The sequence below is a fragment of the Rhopilema esculentum genome, chromosome 9, assembly GCF_057945365.1.
Source record: "Rhopilema esculentum isolate cy_ngs chromosome 9, ASM5794536v1, whole genome shotgun sequence".
NCBI lineage: Eukaryota > Metazoa > Cnidaria > Scyphozoa > Rhizostomeae > Rhizostomatidae > Rhopilema > Rhopilema esculentum.
The window spans coordinates 3,427,235-3,445,263 of record NC_142823.1 but is presented as its reverse complement, the minus strand read 5'-3'; the positions used below and the strand labels follow the sequence as shown (position 1 = coordinate 3,445,263).

At 35.0% G+C, this 18,029-nt stretch overlaps 2 protein-coding genes across 2 annotated transcripts in view; one reads left to right on the top strand and one right to left on the bottom strand.

Moving 5' to 3' along the window:
- LOC135689055 (uncharacterized) overlaps positions 1 to 9,092 on the bottom strand; it is a 95,650-nt gene extending 86,558 nt beyond the window's left edge. The window contains exon 1 of the mRNA XM_089110087.1: positions 9,084 to 9,092. The gene's annotated coding sequence lies outside the window, so the exon portion shown is untranslated. The remainder of the gene's footprint in view (positions 1 to 9,083) is intronic.
- On the top strand, positions 21 to 17,805 carry LOC135689042 (nucleolar GTP-binding protein 2). The gene is made up of 20 exons (XM_065206143.2): positions 21 to 196; positions 1,793 to 1,880; positions 3,440 to 3,534; positions 4,728 to 4,807; positions 5,052 to 5,105; positions 5,855 to 5,953; positions 6,171 to 6,201; positions 7,058 to 7,182; positions 7,953 to 7,982; positions 8,676 to 8,804; positions 9,754 to 9,867; positions 10,115 to 10,140; positions 10,598 to 10,700; positions 11,541 to 11,645; positions 12,481 to 12,639; positions 13,313 to 14,271; positions 14,598 to 14,749; positions 15,316 to 15,423; positions 16,560 to 16,645; positions 17,570 to 17,805. Exons 1-20 carry the CDS (start codon positions 124 to 126, stop codon positions 17,735 to 17,737), a joined length of 2,784 nt encoding a protein of 927 aa, XP_065062215.2. The 5' UTR covers positions 21 to 123; the 3' UTR covers positions 17,738 to 17,805.
- Positions 17,806 to 18,029: the final 224 nt, after the last annotated feature.

The following is an 18,029-nucleotide window of genomic DNA, read 5'->3' as shown; positions in this document are numbered from 1 at the left end:
AAGATCGAGACTGCCCATGGAAACGAGGCAAATTCAAAAGCGCCCAGACACTCGCATCGTGTCTAGATTTGCTTCACGGCTATTTTATTTATCCATTTTGCATTTCAAATCAACCCGATCAAAATGGGTAAACCAAAGAAAAATGGAAACAGCGGCAAACAGAGTTTTAACCCATCAAAGAGTAGCACAAACCCGGGTAAGTGTCTTAAATTTAGAAAAGGCACCAAGTTCCGGTAGAGTTAGGCACACCGCAGTTTGTTCAAAGAGACACGAAAAAACCTAACTTTAGATTCAAATTCAAATGTATTCTGATAAACTAACATTATTTACAAATACAAACCAATTATAATGGTCAGAAAAGAAAATTGAGAACTTCTTAAACGTTATATATATGACTCAAGATACAATATGTAGGTACAATACGACTCAGGATTCATGAGTGTGATAACTGCTAAAAAGCCGGGTTTAATCATCGATATTTCAGTAATATAACACAAGATTCGTTTTCGAACTATTGGAATTTGGTAAATAGGAAGGTTTTCTTTACAAATCCTTCTTATTTTGTGCAGACTTGACGCCAGTCTAGAACAGTGCTTGTCAACCGGTCTGCAGAGTGTGGCACTTTTCGACGAGATCTCCGGTGTGCACGAGCAAAAAGCCTGGTGTGCCGGTGTGCACCACCAAAAATTGCTGGTGTGCACCGACTATTTTCCCTAGTTATGGTTAAAATTTGTGAATTTGCATTTCACCGTAAAAATGCGTGTGAAGTATACTGTTAAAGATAGCGCAAGTTTTTTTTGTATATTTTTCAAGTAAGATTCATGATATCTCAAATTGTTCATACACGACTGTGCTTGTTTTTATCAGCTGACATTTTCTATGGGACCACACCAAGCCACACCAATCTTTTTGGCCACACCCAAAAATACCCGGTGTGCAACAGGTTTTGCACAAAAATATCTCCAGTGTGCACATGCCAAACTCTGCAGACTGGCTTGTCAACCTTATTTGATCAACGCACACGGCGCACATTATTGTATAAAAAAGTCGAGAGGCACATGACCAACAGAAAATGTAAAAATGGAAGCTCTATTTCCTCTATCCACAATGAAAGGTCGTTCTCCTTGAAATTGTTTAATAGTAATCAAATTAACATAGAGGAAAGTTTTATTTACATTGAAATCACATTTATTTAATATGGAAATTTGCCATTTTCACTAAGCATTAAATCTGTGAAATTATGAAGTAATTCAGTGTACAATTCTTTTCAAAATATTACTTTATTCAATTATGACAGGTTATAATATAGCTTTTGTCAAGTCAGATTATTAAATGTCAGTTGGTCATCACCGGACGTTAGATACTCTGAAAGGAGTTAATTTTGACAGCCATAGTATTTTGTTATACACTGAGAGAAAATTGGAGTGAGTGACACAGGCCTCAAACCTGAAGGATGTGTGATGCAGTTTACAAAATACACACTACAGAACTTGAAATTTGTGTGCCCTACTTTTCAATATGGTTTGTATGCATTTTTGAAATAATTATTTCAGCAATGCCCCTGTGAGCAGTTTTTCAAGGCCAGGTCACTGAGATATGGGGCAAAAAAATATGTTAAAAACTACTTTGGTCTATAAAAAGCAAAATGTTATGATGGAGGTTACAAGAAGTGGCCTAGAAGCTTGGCTGAATGACAAATACGTTCAACAAAGAGCAGTAATATATTCAGAAGTCCAAATAATGTATGGCTTCCTTTCACCAATATGTTAAAAATTTCAAAAATTGATCATAGATCGTGCAAAACCAGATCTTGGTTCAAAGATGAGAAGCAAAGCCACTGTGAAGAGACTGAAAATGTACAAATCTGGAAAACCAACAAGGTAATTTCTAAGACAATATACTCTTGTAAATCCTGGAATAAGCACCCCCCCTCTCCAAATAAATACCCAGCTTGATTAAGCAACCACCTAATCAGGAAAATTATCAAATAACCCTGCCCTCGAATAAGCACCCACTATCTCCTAAGAAACAGGTATTAATTCAAAATTTAGCCAAAAAGATTTGTCACATAAGTCAGGCCTTGCCCGGAAAGGCGCTCGATCGAGCGCGCGCGCCTAGAGCGCACCCAAAAAGAGCCTTGGAGAGCGATTTATAGAGCCCCTCAGAACGTAAAAACAATATTAACGCGGAGCAAAATAAATTTTTGGAATTTGTTAAATCAACTTGATCAAGCATAAACAATCTTCCCAACAGACCGCAATATTATGATTTGCGTAAGATTACCCCTTTGAGAAAAAATTCAGCAAATTCGACGTTGGGTTTTCGATATCATTTTTAATCTGAAAACCCTCTAATAACCATCAAGGGTACAGGCCATCAAACGTAAGCGTATTCTCCGGCAGATTTATTTGATTTTCGAGCAAGCGTTAATCTTCTATTGAAGTATAAATTACTTTCTGTTTTTCTTAATAACTTAAAATCGCCTGTGCAAATCAGCGATCACGTTTCCGTCCAACAAAGTTACAAAGTTAAAGTTCGATTTAAAGCCATGCGTTTTGATGAAGCAATATGTGAAGCTAAACATAACAGTAGTGATACTGACACTGATAAAAGCTCATCGAATGATGGCAACTTACATATCTAGAAAAATCTGAACAATTTTGCGACTTTGTTTTATTATATTTCTATATTTATATTAATATAGTGTTTGTTGCATATTTTGTTATTTCATATTATGGTGCTTTGTGGTATCACCGTTAAATTTCATATTTAACATTCTTCCGAAGCTTTCGATTTGAAGCTCTCGATCTCCTAAAGCTCTCGAAGGATGTTTTCAAGGACATTTACTTAGAGGTGCGAAATAGAGCGCCTAGAGTTTCTAAGGGGCTCTTTTTATGGAGCACCTTCATTTTACTTAGAGCAAGGCCTGCATAAGTATAAGTCTTACAAGATATTTGTTCTAGTTTTCATTCTTGTCATCTTTATTTCCATTTTATCATAGCAAGGAAATGCTTTTAACACATTTTCAAATATATCTACTTGGACAATTTTCTTTTTCACTTTGCAAATGCCTCTTTTTTTCTTTGTCTTTGCTTGAATTGCTTTGACGTCCACCATCACCAAATAAGCCCTCCACTCCAATAAGGGCTCTGCTTGAATAAGCCCCCTTCAGGCCCAAAAATTAAACAAGCACCTGGGTGCTTAACCCATGATTCAAGGTATTCATGTAAAGGTGTAGCCAACGCTGAAACCAGCCTTCAATCTATTGGTAGTTGCAGTGTGTTATCCTTTTGAACTCATATCTTTTATCATAAGGCAGATATGTAGCTTTGAAATGCAAGGTTTGGTTGCATTGCTATGTGATATTCTAGTTTGATTGCATTGTTATGTGGTATTCTTTTGATAAAAGAAAATGAGTTGTTGCCTTTTTTATTTTCAGGGATAAGGATGGAAAGATTATTGAAGCTGCTGAATTTCAAAAGCGTGTTAAATCAGGAGAGGTTGCCAGAGTGGCACCTAATAGAAAATGGTTTGGTTAGTAGGGGTTATGTACTGCCTTTAGGACCATTTGTAAATGGATAAACTCATTATGTATTTGTATTAAATGTATTAAATGGGCATACTATGAATAATTGTTATGTAAAGTGCTCATTGCCCTATAACCAGAGCTAAACACATGTATGGTTCTTTAAAATGACCCAGCTTTTTTATACCCTATTTGTATGGATATAATTACAGCAAACAACATTCAGTTGGATTATGAAAGGCATAAACTTAATAAAAAAATTAAATCTGTATCTAGAGTTTGATGTGTTTTCTAAAAAGCAGGCAAACTCCACAATAGGCTGTTGACGATAATGCATATTTGTAAACCTTTCCATGGGCAGATTGTTGGTATTTTCAAGCTAAAGAAGATTGTTTGTATTGCCAAGTTAAGAGATGTATGGAAAAGGATATGTTTAAACAATTTCATATTTTGATACAAGTGAGATACATCATAATTAAGTTGATCACAGCAGGTTAACAAGATAAGACAATGTTGTCATCAATTACACAATGTTAAATCATTGTTTTTATAAAAACTGAGTTTCATATGCCGGCCTCTTCTACCCCTCCTATTTAAAGGACAAGTGACACACTTTTCACCCTATCTTTTCTTTTCATTAACTTATAGATCATCTTTTAGAAGTAAGTTTCTCCTGGTTTAGAACAAAAAATTCTAATCAGGGGGCTCAGGGGACACGATTTTGCTTTTTATCACGTGACCCTATGACATACATTGTGATAACTCGAAATTTTCCTGTAATTAATAGAGAGTTTACGAAACACGACGCGCCATGTCCAGACAAACTGAATTCGTTTAGAAGCGTGTTGTAAACGTTAATATTTCACTGTATACCAGTAGCAGCAATAACAAATTATAACAATCTATGCCACGGTGTCATGTGATTCATTTCCCGCCATAATTTGAAAATGGTTTTTAAGTAGGAAAATGAAATCAGAAAGGAAAAATATTTCAACAACACTCTCTTAAAGTATTTTACTTTAAGTTAAAAGAAAAAAAATTGGCGCCAAAAGCGTGTCACTTGTCCTTTAATTAAAGCACACAATGTACTTGGTCCTTTCAGTGAGTCTAATTATAATTTCACCTTTGTTTTATTCATTTATAATTTTAAAAGATACATGAGATTAATCCTGCTTTAATTACTTTGTATCAATTTATTTAGGTAACACACGAGTGATAACCCAGGGAGCACTACAAACATTTCAGACAGAGATGGGAAAAGTTATGAAAGACCCTTACAAGGTTATCTTCTGATAAATTTTCTTTTTTCTGTTAAAAAAACAAAGTTTCATTTTTTTATCTCCATGAAACTCACATTTTGAAGTTCTAGTTTCAATGTTGTACAAAATTTATGTATGTTTAAATGGTACAGAGACACTTTTCCAACCTATGATTCACTGTGCACTTCATGACATGCCACAAATGCTTTTGCACTTTAGTGTTTTTTGTTAACTTTTGATAGCAATAAAACCTTTTTGACTTGCAGGTTGTCATGAAGAGTTCAAAGCTTCCACTTTCTTTGTTGCAAGATCGTAAAAAGGTAATCTTTTTATTTATAACATGCCCTATCTTTAAGAACTCTTGTTTACATTTGGTGTTATTTCTAGCCCAAAGGAAAGTATATAGGCCAGAAGAAAGCATGCATAGCATATTATAATGCACAAGCCAAGAATGTGTGCAGTCCCTGCTTATAACAGCTCCAATTTATTTCCCTCTTGTCAATGTATAAAGATCTTTTCCTGTTTGCACGAATGTAACATAATTTGTACTATAATATATTCAGTTTGTTGGCAGTACAGAACTTGAAAATGGCTTTGAAAAATGAATTATAATATATTTATTGATCTACAGAAAGCATTTTGATCAGTAGGCCCTCCAGTTCTCCTTGGTAGGATGCACCATTGGGGATCAACAATCTCAGACATCAATATTTAGCTCTTATCTCCACAGGCAATTTTTTAAAATCTTGAATGTCACATCCAATGTAGCAGAAATTAATTTGAATTACCTCAAGGATATAATTATTTATATATTCAGATATTTATTTTAGATTTTATCAGTTTGTTGTTGCCGGGTTTGATTTTAAAGTAGTAATACAACTTAATTGTTACCCAGGTTTAAGTATTTCAAGGCAAAAAAATTAAATGAAGATTTTATAACTACAGGTATCTGATTTTAAAATTTCAATAACATGTCTTCTTAGCTAATCTAGCTTCAAGAATGATGTCTTAAATGAAAAAGATATCTTCAAATGATATTTTTGCAGCATTGTTTTTGTTTAAACCCTAGACAGCTAGAGTTCATTTGTTGGATACGGAGAGCTTTGGAAATACCTTTGGCCCAAAGGCTCACAGAAAACGCCCAGCTTTGAAATCAGCTGACCTAAAGGTAACAATTTTCTTTCAATTTGCGAAGCAATGCTACCCATAATGTCAGAGTTCCTCCTGAAGCTATATATTTGATAAGTTTGAATCATTCATGTTTTTTTAGGGTTTTATTATTTTCATAGACTATTGATAATGCTCCAATATAGTTGATACTCTAATGATCACATACGCTTTGATTACCCTTCAAATGTATGAAATATCTTTTTCATTTCTTAAAGGACCTTGTAGAAACAGCAATGAAATCAAATGGTGAGTGAAGCTAGTGGCACTTATCCCTTATCATCAAATACATTATCCACTATTTTGTTTGATTTTGAGTTGCAAGCTCAGTTTCTTCAAGTAATTGGCTGAATTACAAAATCCATGTACAACATTGAAGGATTTTTAACAGGTTATAAACAGTCTCTTTCTTTGTTTCAACGTTCCATCAAAATGCTAGACCTTGACTATTGTACCAAGCGACGGCACAAAAAGCAGCATAGATTATATTTTAGATTTTGCTAGCCCTGTTGGAATTGGAATAAAAAGGCTTTAGCTGGATTCAATGTTGTTCTGACTAACACGATATTGAAAATCATCTTAATGTAATTGCTCATGAATTCAAAGTCAATATTAAAACTATGAATGTTTTTTCTTTATTGAAAACATTATCTGCAAATTAAACATAACAGAATACTGATATAGCTTCCTTAGTCAGGAAACAACTCTATTTTGAAGTCAATAATCAGACAGGAAACAAATTAGATAATGTAGCTTAATTTCGATAGTGACCTTATTCGCAATTGCGAAAACATGATGGAGAGACACCTTTTCTGTGGAAAAAGCTTAGTAAGGAAGTTCCCTGCAGGAAGGGAAGTGTTCTTTGGAAAAATATCACAACTATTACCAGTCACTAACCATCAAGAAAAATTTTTCGACAAAATACAAACTGTATACTAATTACTTATTAGACATGAAAGTGTAGCTATTTTAAAAGTAATGCATAATATTTTTGTTTTCAGCCTCCAAGAAGTTTAGGATTTGTTTTTATTTTAATGAAAAGTACAACTGTGGCATCACCAAGCATAACGTGTTTTAAAATTTTTTTGTCTTATTACGTTTCAAGATATGTATGATACTGAGAAAGATAAAGATAGGGTTACTGAAGATCTAGATGACGTCAGAGAATCAGCTCGACATTCCATGTTCTCCAAAGGACAATCAAAACGGATTTGGAATGAACTTTTTAAAGTAAGAGTTATCTGAAAGTGACGTCATTCTGTTGTCTTTGTTCATCATTAAATATTCTATTTATTGCATATCAAGTTGTAGATAATTTAAATTTTAACGCTTTTTATGAGTATGAACACTCTGTGGCAAGGACTATTGCACTTAATATTTGTCATATCGCAAATTTTGAAAAGTCTGGAAGGCATAAAATCCCTAAAATGGCTTATTTTTAAAAAAAGTCAGAAAAAACCTGGAAAAGTAAGAGAATTATGTGTTCAATTTGTGTCAAGGAAAAGCAAGGGAAATTTTTCGAGGGCCTGATTGCCGATCTGATTTGTGCAACCATCTAAAATCATTTAGTTCAACCAAGTTGTTGTTTATTTTGACATTTCTTCTCTGTTTCTGTTTTCCTTTTTTGTTTTGATTTACTCGCATGTACAAATTCAATCCATTCAGAAAGTAAGGCTTCCCCAGTCAAAGAAAATCTGGCATTTTTTTTCAAGAAAAAGTAGGGAATATAAAGGTACTTTAGATCAGACATCAAGAACAAAGTTTTACGCATAGTAGGCTTCGTGTACTTCAGTATGTATAGTCAGTTGATTTGTAGACCTAACTTACTGGGCCAAGGCTTATTTTACATGTTTATTTTGGTTGTATTTGGTGCAGTCAACAGAACAATCAAATTATACAAGGCCGAGACAAAACGGTAGGTTGTTGTCTAATTCAAGTTTTTTCAAAATTTTGAACCAGCTATCAACAGTCAAAATAATTTTAGAAGTTTCCATTTTTAGGTCATAGATTCCTCAGATGTCGTGATCCAGGTATTTATCAATTTTCTTTACGAAAAATTCTTTCTCATATGAATCAAAGCGCTTGTAAATCTAAATTTGGAACCCAGTGATTAATAACATGGTCAAAATTTTTCGTGGGCGCCATCCTCTGCCCCACCTGATGCCAAAGCCTTGAACAACCACTGAATGTATTAATGGTTAAAATATAGATACTTATCTATCAATGGCGTAAAAAACAATTTCTACGCATTCATCAAATTATTGCATCAAATTTCTAAATAACGACTTTCAATGTCTGCTGAAATAATTTGGAACACCCATGGATTTTTGAATTTCTTTGTATTTCATGTGTATTTCTTTGTTTTTATTATTTCTTTTTCCAAATATAACTGCTCCTCTTTTTCCCCTCCAGAACATTGTTAAAAGTTTTGGTAAATATCCTACTTTTCACACGACAGAGTGTGCTTATTCAATACCTTATCTTAGAGTAAACGAACATTGTTAAAAGGGAGAGAGGGGAATGACCAAACTCGAACTTGAAAAATGATGTTTGTGTTCCAAGACTTTTGGCTCTGTAATCGTGGAACTGTTTTAGAATAATAATGGCCAAATTAAACTGCTTTTTGAACTGTTTGAAAAGTTCATTTTGCAGTTTCTGAGTTTTTGCAACTTGACTTTGTCTGTTTAGACCCATCCAGGAAACCACGTACTTTTATTTTACAGGTACTGGATGCACGTGACCCGATGGGCACCCGGTCGAGACATATTGAGAACTATATGAAGAACGACAAACCGCACAAACACTTGATATTCGTGCTCAACAAATGCGATCTGGTTCCTACGTGGGCTACGGTTTGTTATGACCCTTTTTGGGCGGAAATGAAGAATCCGGATAGGTATCATGTTTTGCTGGGTGTCGTATTCTAAGGAGAGCGTTCCCTGACTCTAGGCGACCTGTGATTCTTTAATGCAGCCAAAAAAGTCCTCGACGTGTATGACACGAGGTTAATCGGGTTATCCTGGCCAGATTCTTCAGTTTCGCCCCTTTTTGTAACCTATCAAGCATCCTTCTAAAAGGTTCTTAGGTTCACAGCTGTTTACAATTGCAAAGAAGATACAAAAATCAAATACCTTAAGCCTCTTTGCTACGGGATGACATTTTCACTGAACATTTTGTTGCCTTCCAATACTCTATGCTGAAATGAAATAACAACAATCTTCTATATCTTCAACACATTATTTACCTATGTTGATAATTTTTAAAGGTTCACTAGAGTGGCGTAGGGCAGATTCAAGATCTTGTGTTGACATTAATTTTCAGTCTTGTGTTCACATTATTTTTCAAGCAAATTGGCTTTTATGCGTACTTTTTCTGTTACGTTACACGTTACTGGATGCTCACACGCGGATATTTTTACATTTTTGAAGACGACCCATTTTAATCCAACTCAATACCAATAAAATTGCCAGATGTCCAAAAAATTAGGAACCAATAGAATCCCTATAAATCTCTACCAAACTCCCCAATGATTTAAACTGTAACAATGCAGCCATGCAATGCATAAGGACTCACAATAAAAATTGCATTACTATAATTTAGCTGCTTCGTGACGACAATAAAAAGGAACTTGTTTTTAACTTAAATATTCTGTTAACCAGATTCATTTTGCTAATCATACCGTCTCGATAAAGTAGCTTAATTTCGCACCGAAGGAACACGTAGGGTATTGCAAGTAAACGTAGGGTATCTGGTTTTCTAGCCCGGTTATTTTCATTCGACCTGTATTATTCTGCCTTACAGAGGAGATGGATTGCAGCACTGTCTGCAGAATACCCTACGTTAGCTTTTCATGCCAGTGTGCAAAACCCGTTCGGTAAAGGAGCTTTGATTCAGTTACTCAGACAGTTTGGCAAGGTGAGCACTAATGTTGTTATCATAGCAATTTTCTATAAGAATTGGGATTGTATCATCTCATGACGTAATTGTTATACGCTGCTTTAAAGAATTTCCTGGATGGATTTCCTGGGCTCGAGTCTAATTGCTGACGTCATTACAGTCTAACCTTCTTTTATCACCTTTTTGAGCTTTACCACGACGTCAACTGTTTGATATTTATTCAAAAAGTAACTCTGTTATTTATTTTTAATTCATTTCTTTCTAGCTTCATTCTGATAAAAAGAATATCAGGTACACCATCAGTTGAATTATTTCCCTGACTTTTCGTTGATCATTTTTAATTTCAATATTAATGGTTGTAACGACTTTCGCTCAAGTATATTTGTACTATCTTTACACTTAATCTTTTCAAGATATTACATCCAGTTTTAAAACCTATAACCTTTGTTAACGATTGCGAACTTACCGCAATCGGCCTACAATGACGTCAAATCTCAACCGCTACTCAGCATGTAACGCGTTTGTTTGAAATGTCTATATTACAATGCACCCAGAACTTTAAGACAAAGTCTATTTAAACCCCGAAGAAGGCGATAAATACGTCTATGCCTCTAGTTAATTTATGAAACATTATCTCATTTTGAAGATTTTTTCTTCGTTATTAAGTTTTCTTGTAATATTCTTGGATATGCTTGATAGTAAATTTAAACAGTTATTGAATCCTCTGAATTCAATGCTATCTATGCAGTGTGGGTTTTATTGGATATCCAAATGTTGGCAAAAGCTCGATTATCAATACGCTGATGAAAAAGAAAGTTTGCAAGACAGCACCCATACCCGGCGAAACAAAGGTAACCAGCTGTTCATACAAAACTCGCTAGAAATTAACCCTAGTACTCTGGGGTCAAGAGTAAACAGGGATGTTCATATAAACGGGAGAGAGTCATGGCTAGGACTAAAATATAATAAACGGGGGGCTCGACCTTTTCTGTTGTGAGAGAGAGTATTGTTGAAAGTGATTGCAAGGACTTTCTGTTATCCGGAATTTTAGTCAAAAGTTTTATTTGATGGAACAAGGGTTTGAGGCAAGGTGCAAAAAGTCTTCAAAATCTGGAAAAAATAGACGGGAGCCCCCATTTATTTCCGACCTCTAATTAACTGCTTTCATTGATTATCTGTCAGTTAAATTTCCTGCTTTGTAACATCTGCAATACCCTTTTGACTAATTTCATGCAGTTTTCTTTATCTTGTCCCGCTTTCTACAGTATACATCCTTTACAATAAATGTTTCAACGTCGATTAATGATTGTTTTCATGCATGTCTACTATGTTCGGAAACAGCAATATTGAAGGCATTTGACATGCATAAGTACAGCGAATCCAAAAATAGGTTAGGCCAAATTGATAAGAGCACGCGCACAAGAAAGGAATTGGGAACTGCTCACGTGAAACCACTGCACGCTGTTCTAGGATTTCACCGATTTGCAGTAAAGCGGAAACTGTTCACGTGTTTTTCTCTGTGCGCAATTTGATTGGTCAACCGCTCGTGGTCGAGTGCCTGTATGGCACTTTTACCTGTATCAAATGCCTTTAACCATTTTTTCAGTGATTTACTTATAATTGGACTATATAAATACAAACATGTTACTGTATGTTAATTATATTTATGAAAGCAACACCTCTTTTTAAAGGTTTGGCAATATGTGACCCTGATGCGACGAATCTATCTTGTTGATTGCCCCGGTGTTGTACATCCATCTGGAGACACGGAAACTGAAATAGTGTTGAAAGGAGTTGTGAGTATATGCTGCCAAACTGATTCATACCATAAGATTAGGTACTGTTACATGTGTTTATAACCCTCCACCATTTATCATAAATCCCGCTTGCCCCTTCTTTATATTTTAGTTCTTCAGATCCAACGATAGACAATACGACCTTTGAGGAATTAGCCTCCCCAGCTCCCTAAAACCAATGCGATGGTTTATTTTCATGATAATTTAGAGGAATTATTTTGGGAAGCACGCTATCTGATACAGTAAAATTCCAAAAGCACATTCAGCAATATGGTAAGAGCTGGAAGGGAGATACTTGCAGTGGCAATATCTGCAGCTGATGGGTAATTAGATAGGTTCGTTTGCTTTAAATGGCAATTCATATGGAAAATCTGATGAAACATAGGATTTCCACCAAAGGTGTCCGAGATCTCAATAGTATGGTTTGCCCCGCGGTGCTTATAATATCAGATAAACCTAGTTAGATTTGAGCAAGATGACGTAAGATAAAAGTGTTATCTAATATTATTTTAATATTAAAAAATAAATATTATTTTGCAGTCTCTAAAATGTTTTTACGAAAGCACACCTCGTAAAAATAATATTTTGATTGTTTTTCAATATAAAAGATTATGCACATGAATATAATGCCATTAAACGTATTTGAAATGCTATATAGATTTCCCCTATCCGGAACAGTCTTACGCAATCTTATCTATTGCACATTAATAAAAAATTATGGGCATGAAAAATCTAAAAACTGATGTGATGACAACTAGAATGCTGCATTCATCTTTCAAATCATTACGCTGGGTAATTTATTCTCCAACTTTGAATTCCCTTTTTGCAATCATAGGTTAGGGTCGAAAATTTGGAAAACCCATCAGACCATATTGACGAGGTTCTAAAGCGTATCAAACCCGAGTATCTTGCACGGATATACAAAGTGACGTCATATGCGGATGTTACTGACTTTCTTGAACAGGTTGCAAAGCGGTCAGGTCGTCTGCTGAAGGTAAGATTTCTGTTGTCAAATAGATTTTAATGATTTTCCAAAGAGGAATATTGATAAACAAATGAGAAAGATTATCTTGTTATATGTTTTTCAGTAAAGGATACTGTAAGAGAAATCAGTTCCTCAATGAAGAATAAAAAGGGTGGATATGGGATAGGTTGTCTATAAAGATAACTCTACTTAAGGTTTGAAATAGAAGTACATTAACAAGCAAAATAAAAATCCCGAAAAAGTTTGGAGGTGAGAAATGAAATAATTTTTCTGTTTCAATGGGATACAAGGATAGTTACTTGTTGAAGGTTGGAAGAAAGACCTATAAATTAATATTAGACTTAAATATATGAATTAGTCGTTTCTTGTTGCCAATTTGACATTTTTAGACGTCCAATGATGGATGACAATAAGTTAGATAGAGATGTTAAATAGCTTAGCATGCCGGGATATAAGTACCGACCTCTTTTTAAAATTTTAGCGTTACTTTACAGGCAATCGATAATTTCAGAAGTTACTTAGGCCGTCCGTCAGCCAGCGATTGACCAATCAATGAATATAATGCCAGTCGCTTGCTTGTTGGTTTGCTAATATTGATTGGCAGATGGCTTAAGCCACTCAAGTATCCGTCAATTGCCATTAATAACAGTTATTGTCGTTTGTTTTTTTTCTTGTTTAATAGGGTGGTGAAGCTGACACAGAAACTGTTTCAAAAATGATCTTAGCCGACTTTCAAAGAGGACGTTTGCCATATTTTGTCCCACCTCCAAAGCCAGATGGCTTTGAAGTATCAAACCAAACGAAAAAGATTGATAAGATCGAGTTTGTACCTGCCACAAGTAATGAAAAAGCGGAAGGGGATAATGAAGTTGCTGAAAAGGCTCAACCGGAGAAGCGGGTCAAAGGAGTAAAGCAGGACCTAGCAGGTCTCCATGTTGAACCTGACTTTATCGAAGAAGATATAGAGGGTGATCCGATGGATGATAATGAAGACCTGCTAATTGACGGCGAGGAAGAAGAAGAGCTATTGTCGGCAGATGAAGATGATGTCAGTGAAGATGGTGAAAAAGAAACAGAAAATCAAGGTGACGAAGAGGTTAATCAAACAGGGGTTGGCCAGGGTGGTGACACAGCTATGCTTGTTGATCTAACAACCACTGTTGAGGAGAATCCAAATTCTTTTGAGATTTTACAGGATGATGGCAGAAAGATAAAGACAGACAAGAAGCAGTCTAAGGCTGCCAAGAAGAAACGAAGTGCTGATCAGTTAAAAAAGAAAGCAGGTGGTGATCTTTCTTTCACCGTGGTGGCCTCAGAAACGACATCTTCCGATGAAAATATTAGTGAAGGCCATATTTCAAAAATCAAAGCAAAGATTGAGACCGAAGATGAGGAGCAGATACTGACTAGCCTTACTCCTGAAGAAAAAGCGTTTCTTGGGATTAAAGAAGATGAAGATGAAGATGATAGTGAAGAAGATGAAAGTGAAGACGAGGAGGAAGAAGAGATGAGTGATTATGGCGATGAAGGGGCTCAAAATAATAAGGATCAGGCAGTTGATGCTAAAGAAGATGATGAAGATGACGATGAAGATGAAGATGATGAAGAAGATGACGAGGAAGAAGACACACGTGAAGAAAGGTAACCTGGCTGTTTCTCTGTATTCAAAACGCTTAATCGTGCTAGCTTTAATAGAATGTTTGATTTTGGCATCTTTAGACGTCGAAACATTCTGAATATGATAAAATGGAGACCCAATTTCCATTCATTGTTGGCAATTTAAAGGCTCCTTGGTGCAAACATAGTCTACAAAAGACCATTTGTAGAATACTAGACTGGTCAGAAATGTTGATAATGATCTAGAAAAAGTAGTAAAATTATCTTTATGTAATAATTATATAAAGTAGTAATAATTCTCTAAATTGATGAAACCAAACTAGATGATTCATCATTTTTGCTTATTCTAGAGTTAAAGAAGGAAACAAAAATTCATCCGTGAAGGACAGCAGAAATGTTTCTATTCCAACAAAATCTTCACAGAAAAAGGTGGTTTCGAGCAAAGTGAATACTCCACGTAGTCTTAAAGGAAAATCTACACAAGAAGTTAATTATGAATACGGTATGTCTTTAAGATTTGGAGGTATATTTTGTTCTCTTAACTTTAACACCGAATAAGATCATCCTTGGAACAAACCCACAGTCCTAAACTTGCAAAGCCCTAGCTGTGCGGTTAAGATCCTCTTGTAAAGCACTTGTTATTGTTACTACTTAACTTGTAGAGGTACGTTTAGGACACCGAGAAGTAATGCTTATCAAGCGGTGTCCTGGTTGTTCCTCTTGCTGCAACCACACTCCTGATTCTCATGCCTTGCAGAGAGCTGGTGACTGCCCTTACTCTGGGTAAAAGTTTGTTCATGGCATGGACATGAGCTCTAGACCCTTGGGTCTGCAGTTCGAGGACCTAATCATTGTATTTACGACACAAGGTTTTCTAGTTTATTAGTTTATTATTTAGTGTATAAAGAATTTAAAATGAACTGAGATTAATTAAGGTGGTAGACCAGCCATTTCTATAGATGGAGTATGACATAACTGGCATTGGTGCAAAGTTTTTAACTGACTAGCTCAACGTTTTCGTGACCTTCGTAAAATTTTCTAAAATCGAAAATATTAATTGCCTTCCAGGCTCAGCGAGAAACTGGACAGTAAAGAATGACTCATCATACAAAATCTCACACAGTCCACATGTTTTATGTATCGAAGCTGTTGATATAAACACAGACAGCACACCAAGTAAGCTATTGATTGTTGCCTGTCCTTGTTAGCAGCTAACACTTTGCCTATGTTTGACAACAATAAAATAAAGATCTGTTTTAGGAATCATAGGAATCATCAATACTTCAAATGTGGTATATTTGCATGAGTGTCGTATATCGCAAATCACCTTGATTAGATGCCTTGTTTCTCATTTGATTTTAAATACTGTCTTTTAAGGAATTTACACCTTTTGACACTTAAATGACCTGCAATAGCCCGATGATTACACAAAACCCGCACAACGGTTGTCTGGTGATAGTATTTAAGCGTAAACTCAGTGTTGAAACGTAAAACAACGAAGTCCTAAATAGCAAAGAGTTTGTATCTCTGTCTGTACGGCATCGGGCACTGTTTGATAATCTGGTAAACAGTAATTTACATTAGACCTCGAATTAACATTTGGCCACCAATAGCAAAGTCTATTCCAACCAGATGTCCTAACAATTTTCTTAATAAAAGGTTTGATTCATTTATTGGCAACAATTGAAGTCTGTGTGCCACTTGCTTTTGAGAACAAGTTTTCAGCAAACATTAATGGAAATTGTTGGGTCAGGCGATGAGAAAAATACCACCAAAAGGATTTTTTCGCTGCCATGTTTCAATTCGAAGCAACGAGCTCTCCTTTCTTCTGGAATTTGCTGTATAAAGCTATAAAAAGATTTGCTTGGTTGAGAAGCTATACCCGGATTACATAATGTACCACACATCATGAGAACTTAAACGGGACTGGGTGCAAACATTTAGTTTTTTATTTGCCGGATATTACTGTAACATTGAGATTATGATAGGGTTCTTATTCTTTTTTCGATCCTTTTCACGTGGAATCTCATTTCATTTGAATAAGCTAATATATATTTGTGGCATGGATATTCCTTGCTCGTTTAGAATTAATGTTTTATATACTTAGTTGTGATATTTAACTACATCGTCATTTTTGGTCTTTTAAGCAGTAGATATCAAACTTTTATCCCAATCCTGAAAAAATACTCCTTCTTAACAGTATTTATGATGTCAAATGTCATTACACTACCATCGCACCGAGAGAAAACCAAAAAGTAAACATAATTAGGTTTGCTGTATAACCTAAGAAGTTACCTCTTTTTTCAACCTAGGATCAAAAGAAAACAGAGAACAGAAAATGAAGAGACGATTCAGTGATGACAGTGATAGTGAAGACGAAGGAACAAAAAGAAAGAGGGTAAGATTGATATTTCAACCTTGTTTTGATTTTATAGTACATTTTAGCATAGAACGATCACTATTTGCAAGTCAAAAAGATATACTTGTGACCCTTAAGACCCATTTCTAACCAAGATACACTTTAGCCTACTTTGATAAAAGATTTGGTTTTAATATCTATAAGCATGTTTTGAAAAGTGACATAAATTCGCATATTATTTGGCTCGTATTTTATTGCTATGTCCTAAAGTTGAATACACCAATTCGACTTACGGCCTAATTTTGAAAAATTCTTTTGTACAAAATTTTTGACCTCAGATTCGGATTGACAGCAATGATTTTAGGCCACTTGCAAGTTTTCATTATGATATTGCTCACGATAGTGATTTTATGACGACATAAAGATAAAAACTTTTTAAGGATTTGACCGTGATTGGCGACTAGGGGGGTAAAGTTTTCCCCCGAAACGATTTTTGCGGTCAAATCCCTTACAAGTTTTCAAACTTCATTTCTCGGTAAAATCTAAAATACAAGCACAAACAATATGAAAAATGGTATCCCGCCTAAAATTATGAAGATAAAACCAAATCTGAGCTTAAAAAAGTCGTATAATTAAGTTTGGAGAAATTTCCAAAACGAGGTCGTAAGTCGAATTGGTGTATTGGGAAGTGGGTGGTTTTTTCGTAAGTTTGCTACCTGTTTTGTGCCAGTGCTTATTGCCCGGAAGCTATCCAGGCTTGATTGAGTTTCAGTATTGAAATAAACGGTCATTTTAATTTTAAATTCAATATTTCCTTGCATGATATTGTAATATTTTGCCATCTACATGTACTGATGGTAAAGTATCATAACTCCCATTTGATCCGTTTAAACACTGATAAGAAAAAACATCTTCTTATATATTGTAGCATCTAAATTTGCATTATTTCGTATGTTCTTTTAGAAAGAGAAGAGGATGACGACAAACAAAAAGAAGATAGGTGTTCATTACTACCAACAAGCCAACGTGAAAAATAAGAATAAAAATAACAAGACTGGCAAGGACAAGAGAAACAGTAATGAATCTTTTAAAAGTAAGAAAAACCGCAATACGAAAAAGAATAAAAGATAAATTGTTGTATTTTTGTTATTGATTTAATTCCTGTTGTTATCTTTAAATATATATTTGTATTTTCCTTTCTTTGCATATTTCTTTATCCAGACATTACTCTTAATGCTTAAGGCACTAAAGAATGTGCTCGTCTTCATATGAAAAACCTTTTCAAAAGGCGCAAGTTTTTAATATGTTGTGTAACTGAAATACCAAAATTGAGAAACGAGCAGGGTCAGATACTAAACATCACCAGACCAGATAATGTAATAATGAAGAAAGAAATGAAAATTACTGTTTGCCGGTCTGTCAT

Bases quoted from the DNA above. Each gene is read 5' to 3' on its own strand.
- LOC135689042 (XM_065206143.2), top strand. From the start codon at position 124: ATGGGTAAACCAAAGAAAAATGGAAACAGCGGCAAACAGAGTTTTAAC. The intron at 197-1,792 runs GTAAGTGTCTTA...AATTGATCATAG, and splicing joins AAAGAGTAGCACAAACCCGG to ATCGTGCAAAACCAGATCTT. The intron at 8,805-9,753 runs GTTTGTTATGAC...TCTGCCTTACAG, and splicing joins TGGTTCCTACGTGGGCTACG to AGGAGATGGATTGCAGCACT.